The sequence below is a fragment of the Oncorhynchus mykiss genome, chromosome 13 (genome assembly GCF_057628025.1).
Source record: "Oncorhynchus mykiss isolate SJ-2025 chromosome 13, ASM5762802v1, whole genome shotgun sequence".
NCBI lineage: Eukaryota > Metazoa > Chordata > Actinopteri > Salmoniformes > Salmonidae > Oncorhynchus > Oncorhynchus mykiss.
This window is the reverse complement of record NC_143034.1, coordinates 2,966,752-2,986,279: the sequence shown is the minus strand read 5'-3', so window position 1 is coordinate 2,986,279 and position 19,528 is coordinate 2,966,752. Positions and strand designations below refer to the sequence as shown.

Sequence of the window (19,528 nt, the reverse complement as noted above, 5' to 3'; positions counted from 1 at the left end):
GATCGATGATATAATTTTTTTTGAAGTACTTTAAATGAAATTATGGGCAGAAAGACAAATTCAACTTTCAACAGCAGCAACAGTTAGTCAGATAGCTTGCTAGACAAAATAGACGAACCAGTAAAGATCTTTAGACGCTTTTATGTATATTAGACACAGTTTTTTAAACACACTTCTGTCGCCTAGCTAGTTATCCACTTTAATGTCATATTTGCGGTGTTGTTGTTATTAGTTAGCTAGCGGGCTGGTTAAGTTAGCATTAGCCTAGCTAGCTAACATCTCCGACCATGTGTTCACTAAGCTACTCTCCTCCTGCTAAAGAAGAGGAGGTCTGCTGGACGGAGAAAGAAGTTCTCGTCAGAGAGGAGGAGGAAGAGGAGGCTGTTACAGTAAAAAGAGAAGTAGAGGGTGAAGCTGTTATAGTGAAAGAAGAGAAAGACGTTTCAGTGAAAGAAGAAGAAGACGCGTTCAGAGTGAAAGAGGAGGAGGATGTTACAGTAAAAGAAGAGGAGGATGCCATTTTTGGAGTGAAAGAGGAGGAGGGGGAGATGACTGTTACATCGAAAAAGGAGGAGGAGGAAACTGGATATCTGGGCCCCGTTTCCCAAAGTCATCTTAAGGCGTCTAGGCATGGTTCTACAGATGAAGTTAGCCGTGAAATGCTTTTGGGAAACCGGGGGCCTGATAAACACTAGTAAGTACTGTCTTAAAAACAGAGGCTTAAACTCTGCAGTTGAACTGATGTGTGGTTTTAAAAAGGGAAATCTACAGTTGCTTTTAAATTATGTATTTATAGCCATTGATTCTTGAAGATTATAAACTGTGTGGTTCCCGCCCTGAATGCAGATTGGCTGACAGCCATGGTATATCAGACCGTATACCAGGAGTATGACAACTTTTTACTGTTCTAATTATGTTGGTAACCAGTTTATATAGATAAGGCACGTCAAGGGTTTGTGGTGTAAACCAACACTGTGTAGCCTGAAAACGTGGTTAAAACTAGAATGTTGATATCGTGGATGGAATTTTAGAGTAGGTACATTTCTCCAGCCCCACCCATCATCATCTTATTACCAAAACAGTGGTGGAATGTGGAACTACATCATCACATCATTGTTACATCATAAACGTTTATGAAGTGGCGGAATGACGCTTTATTGTTTGAGCTGCAGATTGGTTGGTTGATTTGATTGTGGCTTTTTGGGGGGGGGGGGGGGGGGGGGGGGGCAGAGTGACATCTTTGTTTTTGAACTTCTACAGGAAACTCTGTCCCATAGTCTGGACAGTTGCTGCTCTGATTTGTCATCCCGAGGGTCCCAGAGATAAAAATGTAGCGTACTTTTGTTTGATAAAATTGGTTTTTATATCCAGTGTTTTGCATTAATTCCAGACTCTTTCAACTTGCAACAAAACAATTTATGAAATCTAAATTGGCAAAACGTTGTTTAACCCGGGTCAAGTTTGGTTTCTGTGCAATCCCCCAGACACTCTAGAAGACAACCAAACTTGTTTCATCATTCTACATTACATATTGGCTACGCAACATGTCAATTATACCACAAAGGTCAACCACCATTACTCACAAATTATACCACAAAGGTCAACCACCATTACTCACCAATTATACCATGAAGGTCAACCACCATTACTCACCAATTATACCACGAAGGTCAACCACCATTACTCACCAATTATCCCACGAAGGTCAACCACCATTACTCACCAATTATCCCACGAAGGTCAACCACCATTACTCACCAATTATACCACGAAGGTCAACCACCATTACTCACCAATTATACCACGAAGGTCAACCACCATGACTCACCAATTATACCACGAAGGTCAACCACCATGACTCACCAATTATACCACGAAGGTCAACCACCATTACTCACCAATTATACCACGAAGGTCAACCACCATTACTCACCAATTATCCCACGAAGGTCAACCACCATTACTCACCAATTATCCCACGAAGGTCAACCACCATTACTCACCAATTATACCACGAAGGTCAACCACCATTACTAACCAATTATCCCACGAAGGTCAACCACCATTACTCACCAATTATCCCACGAAGGTCAACCACCATTACTCACCAATTATACCACGAAGGTCAACCACCATTACTCACCAATTATACCACGAAGGTCAACCACCATGACTCACCAATTATACCACGAAGGTCAACCACCATTACTCACCAATGAGACGAGCGGTGTTCACTTGATTGACAGTGTGGTTATTAGTTCTGAATATATATATATATATTTTTGTGGTTGTCATAGGCAACTGTTGTTTTTGTTTTGATTATTACTTGAAACAGTCGCTAAGGTAATATCTTGTATATTTGGTTGTGATATTTGCAAAATACTTTATTCTTGATGCTGATTAACACCAGTAAGTACTTTCTGAAAACATAAACTCAGTTGTTGAACTGATGTGTGGTTGTTAAAGGGGAAATCTGCAGTTGTTGAACTGATGTGTGGTTGTTAAAGGGGAAATCTGCAGTTATTTTTAAAATAATTTTTATTAGCTTGAATGCTAACACTCATTGATAGGCTGGTTGCAAAGCCAAAGAGCATTTTTACTGGTTGAAGTATTTAAAAAACAAGTATAAATCAAATTTTATTTGTCACATACACATGGTTAGCAGATGTTAATACGAGTGTGGCGAAAGAGTCGCTAGAAACATGGATATCCCTACAGGTCAAACCCTCCCTAACCCCGACGACGCCAATTGTGCGTCGTCCCATGGACCTCCCGGTCACGGCCAGCTGCGACAGAGCCTGGGCACGAACCCAGAGACCACTGCGCCACCCGGGAGGCCTAAACTATGGCTAGTTTTGATCACTTGACTGTCTTAAGACAATAGTCAATTAAGTTTGTAAAAGCATTTAAACATTCATTACTGATGTAAATTGTTGCACAACATCCTGGGCATCACCTTTTAGCTGAAAGATACAGTGGATTTCTGCTGTTGTGGGCCTTTAATCATCTGTCTGACTTTGTTGTTCACACAGGAGAAGGATGTGACTATTGTGGATCCTCTGGGGAGCCTCAACAACCTTGTGAAGCTGAAGAGGCAGAAAAGAGTCTATTCACATCAGAACACCTCAAGAAACACCAGCGAAAACCCACAGGGAAGAAACCTTACCGCTGCTCTGACTGTGGGAAGAGTTATTTAAGATCAGATTCACTAAAAATACACCAGAGAACACAAACAGGAGAGAAGCCTTATAGCTGTTATCAGTGTGGGAAACGTTTTCCTTCCTCTAGCCACCTGACCATACACCAGAGAACACACACAGGAGAGAAGCCTTATAGCTGTGATCATTGTGGGAAAAGTTTTGTTACATCTAGCTGTCTGACCATACACCAGAGAACACACACAGGAGAGAGACCTTACCACTGCTCTGACTGTGGAAAGAGTTTTGTTTCATCAAAACATTTAAAATCACACCAGAGAACACACACAGGAGAGAAGCCTTATAGCTGTGATCAATGTGGGAAGAGTTTTGGAACATCTAGCAGCCTGAAAACACACCAGAGGGGACACACAGGAGAGAAACCTTATAGCTGTGGTCAATGTGGGAAGAGTTTTGGAACATCTAGCTGTCTGAAAAAACACCAGCGGACACACTCAGGAGAGAAACCTCATAGCTGTAGTCAATGTGACAAGAGATACTCTGATAAAAGATCTCTGATTAAACATCAGAAAATACATGAAGGAGTTGTTTCATGATATCAATGAAATGATGTTACAATGTAGAATGTTTTAACATTGTAGTAGGAGTATTTTAATGATGTCACAATGTAGAATGTTTTAACATTGTAGTAGGAGTATTTTAATGATGTCCTGTTGATTTAAGTGTCATGTGGATATGAGCCTCATCAGGGGAAAAATCCAGGCTCTGTATTGAAAGAGTATTATTTAACCAAAAAAGTGTTGCGTTACACTTATCTCGTTGGCAACCACCTGGAATTAAAATGCATCACTTTAAAATGTAGCTAGCTGTTTTCTACAAATTGTCCTCTAACCAGTGATGTACACATTATTCCCAGATTCCGTGTCGTGTTTGAGCTGTTAGTTTAATTTTGGAGACATATAATTGAAACGCATCCCTCCAAAATGTAGCTGACTGTCTTCTGCAGGTTGTCCTCTAACCAGGGAGGCAAAAGATATCTCCCATTTCCATGTGTTTTTTTTTGTTGTGTCAGTTTCAACAGCACGTACAACCTAATTTCCCACCTAATCGATATCAGTGATTTATTGCGTCTTGTCAAAACAACAGTGTTTCTGGTGCTTGTGCAGTTTATAAGGAGTTTGTTTTAAAAATACAAGTAATGTGATTATTGTGGCAGATGTTTGTGTATATAGCACATGTTATGTTTAGGTTTTCAATTTATCCCCAAACTGTTCCTGCATATTGGTGATTGATATGGACACGTTAAACCTGTTTTGGCATTGGGGCTATCCCACCTAGCAAAATGACTTTGAAAACAAGACTATCCCACCTAGCAAAATGACTTTGAAAACAAGACTATCCCACCTAGCAAAATTACTTTGAAAACAAGACTATCTCACCTAGCAAAATGACTTTGAAAACAAGACTATGCCGACTTCCAATGTACATTTGGTTTTGTCCAATCTACCTTCGGTTTTGGGATAGTATAATAAATTGGTCTATAATACATTTTATAAACAAATCTACATCACTCCAGAATTTCTTTACTACATCCAAGTGCTAATTGTTGTACGGAATGAGTTTACAGGGCCGTGGTGGCATTTTTTTCGGGAGATATCATGTATGCAACATCCTGTATATTTGGTTTAGAGAACAAAGGCGGTGTATTCAAACAACAGGAGGGGATGTCGAGACATTTTGTCTACAACCGGGGTGGGGGCATCGGGCGCTGATTAGAAATATCAATGTTTAACCCCGGGGTGGGGGGCACCGGGCGCTGATTAGAAATATCAATGTTTAACCCCGGGGTGGGGGGCACCGGGCGCTGATTAGAAATATCAATGTTTAACCCCGGGGGGTCGGCAGATATCTGGACATGCTGTATGCATGATAGTGCAAACCTTGGTTTCAAACGATCTTCTACAGAGATAAAGTGCTCTGAGTGTGTATGCCTGGGCAATGTTATAATTCAACATTTTTACACCCCACACACACAAACATTGGTAATTAGTGTATCAGGCTCCTGTGGCGCAATCGGTTAGCGCGTGGTACTTATACAGCAGTATGCAGCGAAGCAATGCCGAGGTTGTGAGTTCGAGCCTCACCAGGAGCATGCACTTTTCTTAAGCCAGAAATTGTCCAGAAAAGGAGCATTTTTCAATCCATTTAGGAGGACATTTCATAAGTATGTCATTGAGATAACAGGTCAGAGTGCAGGCACAGCTAAATTCCTTTGATTTAATTCCAACATTTTTAGTACACACTTTTTTTTAAAAGACATGTTAGAATGAATGACCAAATTTGACTCATATTTAAACATACATCACGAGTGTTTTATGTAAAAACATTGGAGGCCTACAGTTGTACATCATTACAAACTTTAATAACCAGTCATGTTTATAACATAACATTTAAAAATACATTACATTTCTCTGCGACAGACCCTGGCGTGAGGGAAAAGACAGCTGAGATACATTTTTAAAACCATTGATTTAATTCAAAATATTTAGTACATTTTAACACATGTTATAATTCAACTTTTTTTTAAAACTATTTCTTACAGATAAAGTGTCCGGTTAGCCCTGACCATTATCCGTTTCCAATTCACCATCACAAAGACGCTTCACTGCTCCATCAAAGCTCTGTAAATTTTCCCTCCATGGGTAGATCATCCGTCCGGCATGTAAATCCTGGGTATGCCCACAGCATCAATTAATAAGATGGGTAGAAAACTGTTTAGCCATAAGTAAAGGCCTTTCATAAAGAGGTTGTCGTGATTGATTGTGACACATATTTAACACGTATTGCTTGTTACAGAATACTACTGTTGCACATTGAATATCCCCTAGCAGAGGAAACTCAACAGTGTGTTAGGCTGAGAAACATTATTTAGATGGCTGTTTAATTGTTGTTGAAAACTTGAAATGGACACAATGCCAAGGGACCTTGTTTCTAACACACACACACACACACACACACACACACACACACACACACACACACACACACACACACACACACACACACACACACAATCACCCTCCCAGACATTCCTGCTTCATAGACAGCAACCATAAGGACAATAAAACTGGGGGTGTGGGGCCATACTCTTTCAAAAGTTCAAACACAGAACCAGCTAGCTAACCTAGCATCCCTTTGTTATAGCCAAGTGTTTGAGTAGGCTAAACTAGATAGCTGCATTTGCTAGCTAAGCAAGTGAAACTGAAAGTGGAAAATAAATGACGAAATATCTCTCTCTCGCTTCTCCTTCATTTTGGAATAAAATCATTTGTTCAAAACTGTTCAACTATTGTATTTTTCTCTCTTTGAGTCAACTACTCACCACATGTTATGCACTGCAGTGCTAGCTAGCTGTAGCTTATGCTTTCAGTACTAGATTCATTCTCTGATCCTTTCATTGGTTGGACATCATGTCAGTTCATGCTGCAAGAGCTCTGATGGGTTGGAGGATGTCCTCCGGAGGTTGTCATCATAACAGTGTAAGTCTATGGAAGCCTTGAGAACCATAATCCTCCAAGGTTTTGTATTGAAGTCATTGTACCTAGAGGAGGATGCAAAATAGTATGTTTTAATAAATTAATTGGTTACGTGATTATATTTAGTATAGTTTTATCTAAAAAGGATAACTTTTGAGATGTTTAACAATTTTTATTTTTAATAAAATAACTTGAGGACGAAGGTTCTTCCCTTCCTCCTTTGAGGAGCCTGCACTGCACCCAAAGGACATCCAGCCAACTTGACACAATTGTGGGAAGTATTGGAGTCAACATGGGCCAGCATTCCTGTGGAAAGCTTTCGACACCTTGTAGAGTCCATGCCCCGACGAACTGAGAATGTTCTGAGGGAGAAAGGGGAGGGTCCAACTCCATATTAGGAAGGTGTTCCAAATGTTTGGTATAATCGGTACAATAAAAGACAGAGTTGAATTTGTCTTTCTGCCCATAATTTCATTTAAGGTACTTCAAAAAAAATTATATCATCGATCTTGGCTTCATAATAAAGTTTATTATTTTTGTTGAGTTTGGTCACATCATTTCTCAATTTGCAGTAAGTCAGCCAGCCAGGTGTGTAGCCAGACTTATTAGCCACTCCTTTTGCCCCAACTCTTTCAAACATACCGTTTTTAAATTCCTCATCAATCCATGGAGCCTGAACAGTTCTAACAGTCAGTTTCTTAACAGGTACATGTTTATCAATAATTGGAAGAAACAATTTAATATGGTAAAAACAGGTAAACACATTATCAGTCAACAATATAAGACAACGGGAGCACTGTGTATGTTCTCTGATGAATGTTAAGTCAATGTGATGTGAAATATCAATATACACGCTAAGAGAAGTAATTTCTCTCTCCTGTGTAGATTCTCTAATGATATTTAAGTGTAATATGTTAGAGTAATATGTTTTCCCACAGTCTGAGCTTTTGTAAGCCTTCTCCTCTGTGTGCAGTCTCATGTGTTCTTTCATGCTTCCTCAATGGGCAAAAGCTTTGCACCCTGTGAGGAGTGGTAAGGCTTCTCCCCTGTGTGTATTATCTCATGAACTTTCAGGTTCCTTAACCGGCTAAAACTCTTTCCACACTGGGAGCAGTGGTAAGGCTTCTCCCCTGTGTGTATTCTCTCATGGGCTTTCATGTGTCCTTTCTGGTTAAAACTCTTTCCACACTGCGAGCAGTGGTAAGGCTTCTCCCCTGTGTGTGTTCTCTCATGTTGTTTCAGCTCCCATAAGAGGTTACAACCCTTTCCACATTGGGAACAGTGATAAGGCTTCTGCCCTGTGTGTAATCTCTCATGTCATTTCAGAGACCCTAACAGGTTAAAACTCTTTCCACACTGGAAGCAGTGGTGAGGCTTCTCCCCTGTGTGTATTCTCTCGTGTTTGTTCAGGGTTCCTTTATGGCTAAAACTTTTTCCACACTGGGAGCAGTGGAAAGGCTTTTCCCGTGTGTATTCTCTCATGTTGTTTCAGCTCCCATAAGAGGCTACAACCTTTTCCACAGTGGGAACACTGGTGTCGTCTTGCTGGTTTGGACGTCCCTGGCTCTGGTTCCTCTGAGCCTGGTTTTTCTCCTGCCAAAGAGAGTGTTTTTTAAAATAGAGACCTGAATGAAACATCCACATGATAAAACGGCCTTGCTACGAGGGTAAATCCTAATCAGATCCCTCAATAACCTCAGGCCAGATTTAACAAGCTTGGTGTGATTTTAAAACAAATATTGTAGAGTTTCCTGGTAATTACTGCTATGTTTACAATACTTATTTATTCATCCTGTTTTACAAGTCAGAACACAAAAAACGAAACAGTTCTAGAACACTCAAGACACAGACGTCGCTGGATTCCAATCGAGCAGGTGGTTCTAAATATATAACTTTCATAGCTGTATGATACAGAATGCGACCTACAGTCATGGCCAAAAGTTTTGAGAATGACACAAATATTAATTTCCAATACGTTTTTCTGCTTCTGTGTCTTTAGATATTTTTGTCAGATGTTACTATGGAATGCTGAAGTATAATTACAAGCATTTCATAAGTGTCAAAGGCTTTTATTGACAATGACATGAAGTTGATGCAAAGATTCAATATTTGCAGTGTTGACCCTTCTTTTTCAAGACCTCTACAATCTGCCCTGGCATGCTGTCAATTAACTTCTGGGCCACATCCTGACTAATGGCAGCCCATTCTTGCATAATCAATGCTTGGAGTTTGTCAGAATTTGTGGGTTTTTGTTTGTCCACCTGCCTCTTGAGGATTGACCACAAGTTCTCAATGGGATTAAGGTCTGGGGAGATTCCTGGCCATGGACCCAAAATATTGATGTTTGAGGATTGATTATAAACAACGTTTGCCATGTTTCTGTCCATATTATGGAGCTAATTTGGAATATTTTTCGGCGTTGTCGTGACCGCAATTTCCGGTCGTTTTCTCAGCCAAACGTGAAGAACTAACGGAGCTATTTTTGGCTACAAAAATAATTTTTCTAGAAAAAAGGAACATTCGCTATCTAACTGGGAGTCTCGTGAGTGAAAACATCCAAAGCTCATCAAAGGTAAACGATTTAATTTGATTGCTTTGCTGATTTTCGTGACCAGGTTGCCTGCTGCTAGCTGGACATAATGCGATGCTAGGCTATCAATAAACTTACACAAATGCTTGTCTTGCTTTGGCTGTAAAGCATATTTTCAAAATCTGAGATGACAGGGTGATTAACAAAAGGCTAAGCTGTGTTTGAATATATTTCACTTGTGATTTCATGAATATGAATATTTTCCAGTAAGATTTATTTTATTTATAGGTTTTTTGCCCGTTGCGTTATGCTACTTAGTGTCAGTTGATGACAATTCTCCCGGGTCCGGGATGGGTAGATCCAAGAGGTTCGACCGTTCCACAGGTGCGTGTTCATGCATGGGAAACAGTTTTTAAACCCTTTGCAATGAAGATCTGCGATGTTATTTTGATTTTTTTTTACGAATAATCTTTGAAAGACAGGGTCCTGAAAAAGATCCGTACATTTTTTTTGCTGAGTTTATTTTGTATATGTTTTATGTTGAAAAGTGTTTTTTATTCTCAGACATAAACAAACAACTCCAGGTGAAAGACAAAGGCCATAGCTGTAATAAAATAACAAATTAACTGGCAAAGCAGCAGAGCGAGGCCCGCATCCAGCAACGTCACGAGACACGTCTTGCAGCTGTTTCAGTACAGCACTACAGGGAGAGAGAGGGAGAGCAGCTGTTTCAGTACAGCACTACAGGGAGAGAGAGTGGGAGACGGAAAACAATCCACTGGACTAGTTTCAATGTATGGAATCACTTAGGAGTTCCTGGATGTTGGGTAAACTTCTCCTTTAAAGCATCAGACTCCATAGTAATTAAGACTCCATAATGTGTCATCATTAGATGTTACAGTCCTCCTTTCAGACTACATAATGCTTCATCATTAGATGCTACAGTCCTCCTTTAAGACTCCATAATGTTTCATCATTAGATGCTACAGTCCTCCTTTCAGACTCCATAATGCTTCATCATTAGATGCTACAGTCCTCCTTTAAGACTCCATAATGTTTCATCATTAGATGCTACAGTCCTCCTTTAAGACTCCATCATGTTTAGAATGTGTCTGGAAGCGCTACTCTATCTATTCTACTCTCATCCTTTCGGTTTTAATAATATTTAATAATAATAATAATAATGTTATAATAGGTAATAACTAACTTTAATAACTAGGGTTAATACCTGCCTGGCGCCCATACAAAATATTTATTTACCCCCCTCTAACAATACCGCTACAGAATTAGCGTAGTAGGCCATGTAACTTAAGGTAATCAGAAATATTTAGGACTAACTTATTCCTTGCCACCCATTCTGAAACTAACTGCAGCTCTATGTTAAGTGTTGCAGTCATTTCAGTCGCTGTAGTAGCTGACGTGTACAGTGTTGAGTCATCCGCATACATAGACACACTGGCTTTACTCAAATGTCACTGGCATGTTGTTGGTAAAGATTGAAAAAAAGTAGGTGCCAAACAGCTGCCCTGGGGAATTCCTGATTCTACCTTGATGTTGTTGTACAGGCTTCCATTAAAGAACACTCTTTGTGTTCCGTTAGACAGGTAGCTCTGGGGCGGCAGGTAACCTAGCGGTTAGAGCGGTAGGCCAGTAACCGAAAGATTGCTGGATCGAATCCCTGAGCTGACAAGGTAAAACTCTGTCGTTCTGCCCCCGAACAAGGCAGTCCTAGACCGTCATTGAACTTAACTGACTTGCCTAGTTAAATAAAGGTTACATTTTAAAAGAAAAACTCTTTATCCACAATATAGCAGGGGGTGTAAAGCCGTACGTTTTTGTCAGCAACAGACTACGATCAATAATGTCAAAAGCAGCACTGAGTCTAACAAAACAGCCCCAACAATATTTTTATCATCAATTTCTCTCAGCCAATCAGTCATTTGTAAGTGCTGTGCTTATTGAATGTCCTTCCCTATAAGCTGAAAGTATCCATTTGTTTACTGTAAAATAGCATTGTATCTGGACAAACTATTTTTTCCAAAAATTGTAAGGGTTGGTAACAGGCTGATTGGTCAGCTATTTAAGCCAGTAAAGTGAGCTTTACTATTCTTGGGTAGTGGAATGACTTTAGCTTCCCTCCAGGCCTGAGGGAACACACTTTCTAGTAGGCTTAAAATAAAGACAAGGCAAATAGGAATGGCAATATCGCCCGCTATTATCCTCAATTTTCCATCCACGTTGTCAGACACCAGTGACTTGTCATTGTGGATTTTTTTGCCCAAAATGTCATTGAAGATGCTCCAAAGATTTTTACAATCATTCTTCATGTCATTTATCTTTGAATCATAGTGTACTTTCTTCTTCTTCAGTTTAGTCAAATGATGTCTCAATTTGCAATAGGTTTGCCAATCAGTTATACAGCCAGACCTATATACCATCTCTTTTGCCTCCCTCTTCATCATACCATTTTTTAAATTCCTCATCAATCCACGTGGATTTAACAGTTTTTACAGTCATTTTCTTAATGGGCTCATGCTTATTAGTAACTGGGATAAGCAGTTTCAAATGTGTCAAGGGCAGTGTCTGGTTGCTCCTCATTACAAACCACGGACCAACAAATATTATTTACATCAATAACATAGGAATCACTACAAAAAAATGTATGACCTCTTATACACAATATTAGTCCCAGCCTTTGGAACTGTGGTTTTCCTAGACATGGCTCCTATATTGTGATCACTACATCTGATGGATCTGGATGCTGCTTTAAAACCCATTTCTGCAGCATTAGTAAAGATATGATCAAACCATGTTGATGATTTCATTCCTCTACTGTTTGTCACTACCCTGGTAGGTTGATTGATAACCTGAACAGGGTTGCCAGCACTGGTTACAGTTTGAAGCTTTCTCTTGAGTGGGCAGCCTGATCACAGCTTTCCTCCAGTATTAGTTAATTAATTAACAGTGTTTTGAGTTTAGTTTGCCTGTTCTACAGTCTTGTAAAGATAGGGGGGTTGACTGGGACAGGCAATGTAACATCCATAATGTTTTATGGAATGTTTTTGTAAAACAAGCACCTTATATCTTGCAACTTTCTCTCTAAAGCTAACTTTCATCAAGGTTTTATATGGTCTATTGGTTTCTCTCTTTTCATTGGCAGAATCCTTTTTCAGTGTTATGATATTCATAACATCCATATCCACCAGTCTATCTTCCTGTCAACTAACAGAACTCTGCTGGTTGTCCTGGTAACAGATACCAGTCCACCTTCCTGTCAACTAACAGAACTCTGCTGGTTGTCCTGGTAACAGATACCAGTCCACCTTCCTGTCAACTAACAGAACTCTGCTGGTTGTCCTGGTAACAGATACCAGTCCATCTTCATATCAACTAACAGAACTCTGCTGGTTGTCCTGGTAAGAGATACCAGTCCACCTTCCTGTCAACTAACAGAACTCTGCTGGTTGTCCTGGTAACAGATACCAGTCCACCTTCCTGTCAACTAACAGAACTCTGCTGGTTGTCCTGGTAACAGATACCAGTCCACCTTCCTGTCAACTAACAGAACTCTGCTGGTTGTCCTGGTAACAGATACCAGTCCACCTTCCTGTCAACTAACAGAACTCTGCTGGTTGTCCTGGTAACAGATACCAGTCCATCTTCATATCAACTAACAGAACTCTGCTGGTTGTCCTGGTAACAGATACCAGTCCACCTTCCTGTCAACTAACAGAACTCTGCTGGTTGTCCTGGTAACAGATACCAGTGGGCAGATCTATTGTATTTGTTCAAACTAAACTACTTACTTTGATGAGTCAAATCTGATCCTTTCTTCTCTTCTCCTCCTCTCACAGTTCCACTCAGCCCCGTTGTTTTCCTGCAGTCCACCAGCAGCACAGACAACCTCTTCATACCCAGCAGTAACGTGCTACCGGGAGAGACACGACATGGGGACTCCGGGAGGGCGGAAGGGCTAGCATTGTCCTGGTAACCATAAAGAGGGGACACAGACACATATCATTATGGATGCTGATGTCACTGTTGTCATAAAGTGCCTTACAGAAATCCAGCCCGATAGAGCAAGCTGTATGCTAGACCAGACCAAGCTGGTCTATCGACGTCACCGCACGAAGAGGCAAAAACAGACTTACCCCCCCAAGGCTAACTTTCTAGCCCCTGCTATCTGCTTGCTTGCTAACCCGGTCTGCTAACTGCTAAACTGCCGGGCCCTGGTCTGCTAACTGCTAGCTTGCCTGCCCGGTCTGCTAACTGCTAGCCCTTGCTAACTGCTTGCTTGCTAAGCAGGTCTTCTAACTGCTAGCCCTTGCTAACTGCTTGCTTGCTAACCAGGTCTGCTAACTGCTAGCTTGCCTGCCCGGCCTGCTAACTGCTAGCCCTTGCTAACTGCTAGCTTGCCCTGGTCTACTAGCTGCTAGCTTGTTTAGCTCCGGCCTACTAACTGTTAGCTTGTTAGCCTGCTAACTGTCTGAATCGCTGTGTCCCCAGCCAGCCCAACCACTCACTGGACCCATATGTTCACTTGGCTACGCATGCCTCTCTCTAAAATCAATATGCCTCGTCCATTACTGTCCTGGTTAGTGATTACTGTCTTATTTCACTGTAGAGCCTCTAGCCCTGCTCAATATGCCTTAACCAACCATGTTGTTCCACCTCCTACATATGAGATGACATCACCTGGTTTAAACATCTCTAGAGACTATATCTCTCTCTTCATTACTCAATGCCTAGGTTTACCTCCAATGTACTCACATCCTTACCTTTGTCTGTACACTATGCCTTGAATCTATACTATTGTGCCCAGAAACCTGCTCCTTTTACTCTCTGTTCTGAACGTGCTAGGCGGCCAGTTCGTATAGTCTTCAGCCGTACCCTTATCCTACTTCTCCTCTGTTCCTCTGGTGATGTGGAGGTTAATCCAGGTCATGCAGTGCCTAGCTCCACTCCCACTCCCCAGGTGCTCTCATTTGTTGACTTCTGTAAACGTAAAAGCCTTGGTTTCATGCATGTTAACAGTAGAAGCCGACTCCCTAAGTTTGTTTTACTCACTGCTTTAGCACACTCTGCCAACCCAGATGTCTTAGCCGTGTCTGAATCCTGGCTTAGGAAAACCACCAAAAACCCTGAAATCTCCATCGCTAACTATAACATTTTCCGCCAAGATAGAACTGCCAAAGGGGGCGGTGTTGCAATCTAATGCAAAGATAGAAAGTAATACAGAACTCTGCAGGCTAAGTCTGTACCCAAACGATTTGAGCTTCTACTTCTAAAAATGCATCCAGAAACAAGTCTCTCACTGTTGCCGCTTGCTATAGACCTCCCTCTGCCCCCAGCTGTGCCCTCGATACTACACTGCTCAAAAAAATAAAGGGAACACTTAAACAACACAATGTAACTCCAAGTCAATCACACTTCTGTGAAATCAAACTGTCCACTTAGGAAGCAACACTGATTGACAATACATTTCACATGCTGCTGTGCAAATGGACTAGACAACAGGTGGAAATTATATGCAATTAGCAAGACACCCCCAATAAAGGAGTGGTTCTGCAGGTGGTGACTAGACCTGAACCCAATTGAGCACATCTAGGACATCATGTCTCACTCCACGTTGCACCACAGACTGCCCAGGAGTTGGCGGATGCTTTAGTCCAGGTCTGGGAGGAGATCCCTCAGGAGACCATGCGCCACCTCACCAGGAGCATGCCCAGGCGTTGTAGGGAGGTCATACAGGCACGTGGAGGCCACACACACTACTGAGCCTCATTCCTGGAATGACATTGACCTCATCTCGTCAGTAGATAATGCCTGGCTATTCTTTAAAAGTGCCTTCCTCACCATCTTAGCATGCCCCTCTCAAAAAATATTGAACTAGGAATATAGTCCTTGGTTCACACCAGACCTGTCTGCCCTTGACCAGCACAAAAACATCCTGTGGCGTTCTGCATTAGCATCGAATGCCCCCATCGATGCTCAACAAACTGGATGCAGTCTATCACAGTGCCATCCGTTTTGTCACCAAAGCCCCATACACTACCCACCATTGCGACCTGTACACTCTCGTTGGCTGGCCCTCGCTTCATACTCATCGCCAAATCCACTGGCTACAGGTTATCTACAAGTCTCTGCTAGGTAAAGCCCCGTCTTATCTCAGCTCACTAGTCACCAGAGCAGCACCCACTCGTAGCAGGTGCTCCAGCAGGTATATCTCACTGGTCACCCCCAAAGCCAATTCCTCCTTTGGTCTACTTTCCTTCCAGTTCTCTGCTGCCCTTGACCGGAACGAAGTGCAAAAATCTCTGAAGCTGGAGACTCACATCTCCCTCACTAGCTTTAAGCACCAGCTGTCAGAGCAGCTTACAGATCACTGCACTTGTACATAGCCCATCTGTAAACAGCCCATCTATCTACCTACCTCATCCCCATACTGGTATATATTTATTTTGCTCCTTTGCACCCCAGCATCTCTACTTGCACGTTCATCTTCTGCCGATCTACCATTCCAGTGTTTAATTGCTATATTGTAATTAATTCACCACCATGGCCTATTTATTTCCTTAACTTACCTCATTTGCACTCACTGTATATAGACTTTTTGTTTTCTTTTGTTCTACTGTATTATTGACTGTATGTTTTGTTTATTCCATGTGTAACTCTGTGTTGTTGTATGTGTCACATTGCTGTGCTTTATCTTGGCCAGGTTGCAGTTGCAAATGAGAACTTGTTCTCAACTGGCCTACCTGGTTAAATAAAGGTGTTCTCAACTGGCCTACCTGGTTAAATAAAGGTGAAATAAAAATAAATACATTTTAAAAAGCTGTACCAAACGGCTAGCGTTGTCCTGGTAACCATAAAGAGGGGACACAGACACATATCATTATGGATGCTAATGTCACTGTTGACATAAAGTGCTTTACAGAAACCCAGCCCAGAGCACAATAGAGCAAGCTGTATGCTAGACCAGACCAAAGCTGTATGCTAGACCAGACCAAAGCTGTACCGTCTGGTGTTCAGATCTGGAGAGACTCTCCTCTGCCTCGTCAGCATCACCATGTTGTTGAGGCTTCCCAGAGGATCCACAATAGTCATGTGTCTCTCCTGTGTGGTAAACGTATGACCATCTACTGCAATCATAGAGTCTTACAAGAGGCATGAATATGTATAAAAAAAGTGCCTATAATGGCCCCTTTCCTCATGATTTCCTAAAATATTGTTTGTGTTGCAAATGTAAAAAGGGTCTTTCCATGAAAAGGGTGCCTTTTGCGTCCCTTTGACAATTTAAGTAGAAATGATGCACCAATGTTGAATTCTGAAAAGCCTGTTAGATGAAGTGCACTTTAAACGTGGACTACACGAATATTTCACTAAATCTAATAGAAAAGTCACAAAAATATATGTACCAATGACGGATAGCACCTTTAACAATGTATTGAGTACTGAACAACATATTCAAGTGTAGAACTTCAGTAGAATGCCCCTTTCAAACCCCACATTAGTTCAAGAAATGCATATTTTGGGCCCGTTTTAAGTCAGTGCTCACTGGAGAAGCCTCCAGTTCTGTCCACTAGATTGTACGTCACGTCACGTAAGAAGCATCACCTGAAATACTCATATCGCCATCTGCTGACGGGAGTGGGTAACGCAGTTTGGAAAAAATAAATTAAAAACACATAATAACACCTCACATAATGGTGCCAAAAAATCAAGGAAAACTTCTCACCCAGTGGCATATGGGATATTTAGGTGTTGGTGTTGCGACATGAAGCAGTGCCCACATTGCAAAAGGTAACATGGACAGATATGTCTCACATGTGTGCTACAGAGACACCACTAACCAAGCAAGGCTCTTGCTGGTGCCACTTGAATTAAAGGGTATCTACACATAAAAATGAAAATGTCTTAGATTTTTCTCAGACTTCAAAAGTGTTCTCCTGGTTTAAGTTGTGGACTTAGAACGTCCAATGTTGTTGTTATTGTATTAACAGAGTGAAAACCAGACAAACAGTGACAGGTCGGAAACCTAAATGGAGAAAATGGAATTAGGTTAAAACAAATTGATAGAGATGTTATAGAGCCCTAAATATTCTATACATTTTCTCTCATTACTGGATTGTCTAGGGATAGTGTAGAGTAACAGCTGTTTCCTGAAGTGACCTTTAACCTTTTTGAAATCGGACACGATTAACAAGAAGTTAAGCTTTAATTTGGTGTATTGCACTTGTGAATATATGAAAGTTAAATAATCCGAAAAATATTTTTGAATTTCATGCTCTGCCATTTCAGCGGATGTTGTCTAGGGGTTCCTAGCCTTAAGAAGTTTTAAAGAGAAGTTTATCTATAAACGCTTCAACGTTTCAGTTTAATGTTCGCTAGCAAACCACCGCGTTGGTTGAATCAGAAGCCTTTTGTCGTTGTTGAAGAAGCCTCCAGTCCCGTCCACTAGATTATACGTCACGCAAGAAGCATCTCCTGAAAGATTCACATCGCCATCTGCTGACTGGAGTGGGTAACGCAGACTGGACAAAAATCTCAATTACAATGTTAATTCTGGCAAGCAATGTCATGACTAGTCATTTAAAAACAACCAGATGTTATTTTTTCTCTTACTTCTTACAGCCAATACTTTCCTCCAGGATTGGCCTGCCCATTAGACAGGATTAGGTGACAGATTGACGAGGGTGGCATATTCCAAGCTAAATTGACCACGGCTCATCGGTAAGAACACATAATAACACCTCACATTATGCTGCCCAAAAACAATGAAAACTTCTCTCATCCAGTGGCACATGGGCTATTGAGGTGAGTGTTGCTGTTGCCACATGAAGCAGTGCCCGCTTTGTTTAAGGACAGATAGGAGGTGGACAGACAGGGCTCTACCCTTGTAGAGCACATGCCCCTTTGCCCTTACAGTCTCTGAAGTGCCCTTTTGGGTGGGGGTATAATCTGTATTCATTTTTGGTCATCAGTTATTCTAAACCCACTGCCTGCAAGTCATTGTTAAATTCACCTCCCTGAATATCTTACAGGTAGACCCTCTCTCACTCTCTCATCATGTCACAAGCTGTCAGGCTCCCAGAGGCAGGGCAATAAAAGGCCCCAGCTCACTCAACTGCCCCTCCACTCTCCAACAGCCATCAACCTAGAACATCCTGAAGACAGAACATCTAAAAGATAATCTGGGAATCCTTTTTTCTTCATGGAGCTTTTCAAAAGTGAGGTGAATATTCAATGTGATGTTTCTACAGTGCATTCGGAAAGTAGTCAGACCCCTTGACTTTTTCCACATTTTGTTAAGTTACAGGACCCCAAGAACACACTGTGGTGAAGAAGGTGCAACAGAGCCTCTTCAACATCAGGAGGCAGAAGGAATGTGGCTTGTTGTCACGAATCCCGCCGAAGATGGTGCCTCTTCCTGTTCGGGCGGTGCTCGGCGGTCGTCGTCGTCTACTAGCTGCCATCGATTCCCTTTTTTTGTTTCTGTTAGTTTGGTCTGATTGGTTAAACCTGTTTTGAGTTGAGTTTGGTTTCAAATCAAATCAAATCAAATGTTGTGTCACACACATACACATGGTTAGCAGATGTTAATGCAGGTGTAGCGAAATGCTTGTGCATTTAAGGGCACTAGGCCCATCGGCTTTTGTGCGGGCTTGTTTCTCTGTTCGTTCTGTGGATGTGTTATTTTCTGTATTTCTCCAGACTGTTTGTGTCTTTTTTTTTGGGCCGGTCATTGTATGCGCCTGGTGTTTTGACCTACTTTCTCCGGAATAAACACAGTGTTCCTTTACCCTCTGCTCTCTGCGCCTGACTCCGCACCCACTACTCCTAGAAGTCGTAACACTTGTCACCTAAAACCCTCACACAGTTTTACAGATGCACAATGAAAGCATCCTGTCGGGCTGTATTACAATACAAGCCATAGAATGTTGCAATTTCAGTTTAATCCACCAGAAAAGACAGAACAAATAATACTAATAATACTACAAACATTCTGGTTAAACTCAAATATACTAATTGGTAAAAAAAAAAAAAAAAAAAAATTGAATACATAAAAAAGGTATAATCTTTGTAAATTATATCATAAATAGGAACTGGTGGAGTTGTCACACCTGCAGCTAACAAAAATATATGGAAATGTCTACACTACCCAAAATTACAACCAACTAATTGCAGCATTACCACAAAAATGGTGTCAAGGGGAAATAGGCAGGCCAATCCTGGAGGAAAGTATTGGCTGTAAGAAGTAAGAACATAACATCTGGTTATTTTTAAATGACTTCTCATGACAT

The 19,528-nt window shown here is 41.3% G+C and overlaps 1 protein-coding gene and 1 non-coding gene across 3 annotated transcripts; both read left to right on the top strand.

Annotated features, from left to right (window-relative positions):
* The first annotated feature begins 122 nt into the window (after nt 1-122).
* LOC110487181 (uncharacterized) lies at nt 123-4,723 on the top strand. 2 transcript variants are annotated; one of them, XM_090194706.1, is made up of 2 exons: nt 123-678; nt 3,018-4,723. In XM_090194706.1, exons 1-2 carry the CDS (start codon nt 288-290, stop codon nt 3,752-3,754), a joined length of 1,128 nt encoding a protein of 375 aa, XP_090050832.1. In that variant the 5' UTR covers nt 123-287; the 3' UTR covers nt 3,755-4,723. The 2 variants fall into 2 exon arrangements, with proteins under 2 accessions (XP_090050832.1, XP_090050831.1); XM_090194705.1 differs by having other exon boundaries at nt 363-694; nt 3,033-4,723.
* A 493-nt stretch (nt 4,724-5,216) lies between these two features.
* trnai-uau (transfer RNA isoleucine (anticodon UAU)) lies at nt 5,217-5,310 on the top strand. The gene is made up of 2 exons: nt 5,217-5,254; nt 5,275-5,310. It is a non-coding gene; the product is annotated as a tRNA-Ile (tRNA).
* The last annotated feature ends 14,218 nt before the right edge of the window (nt 5,311-19,528 follow it).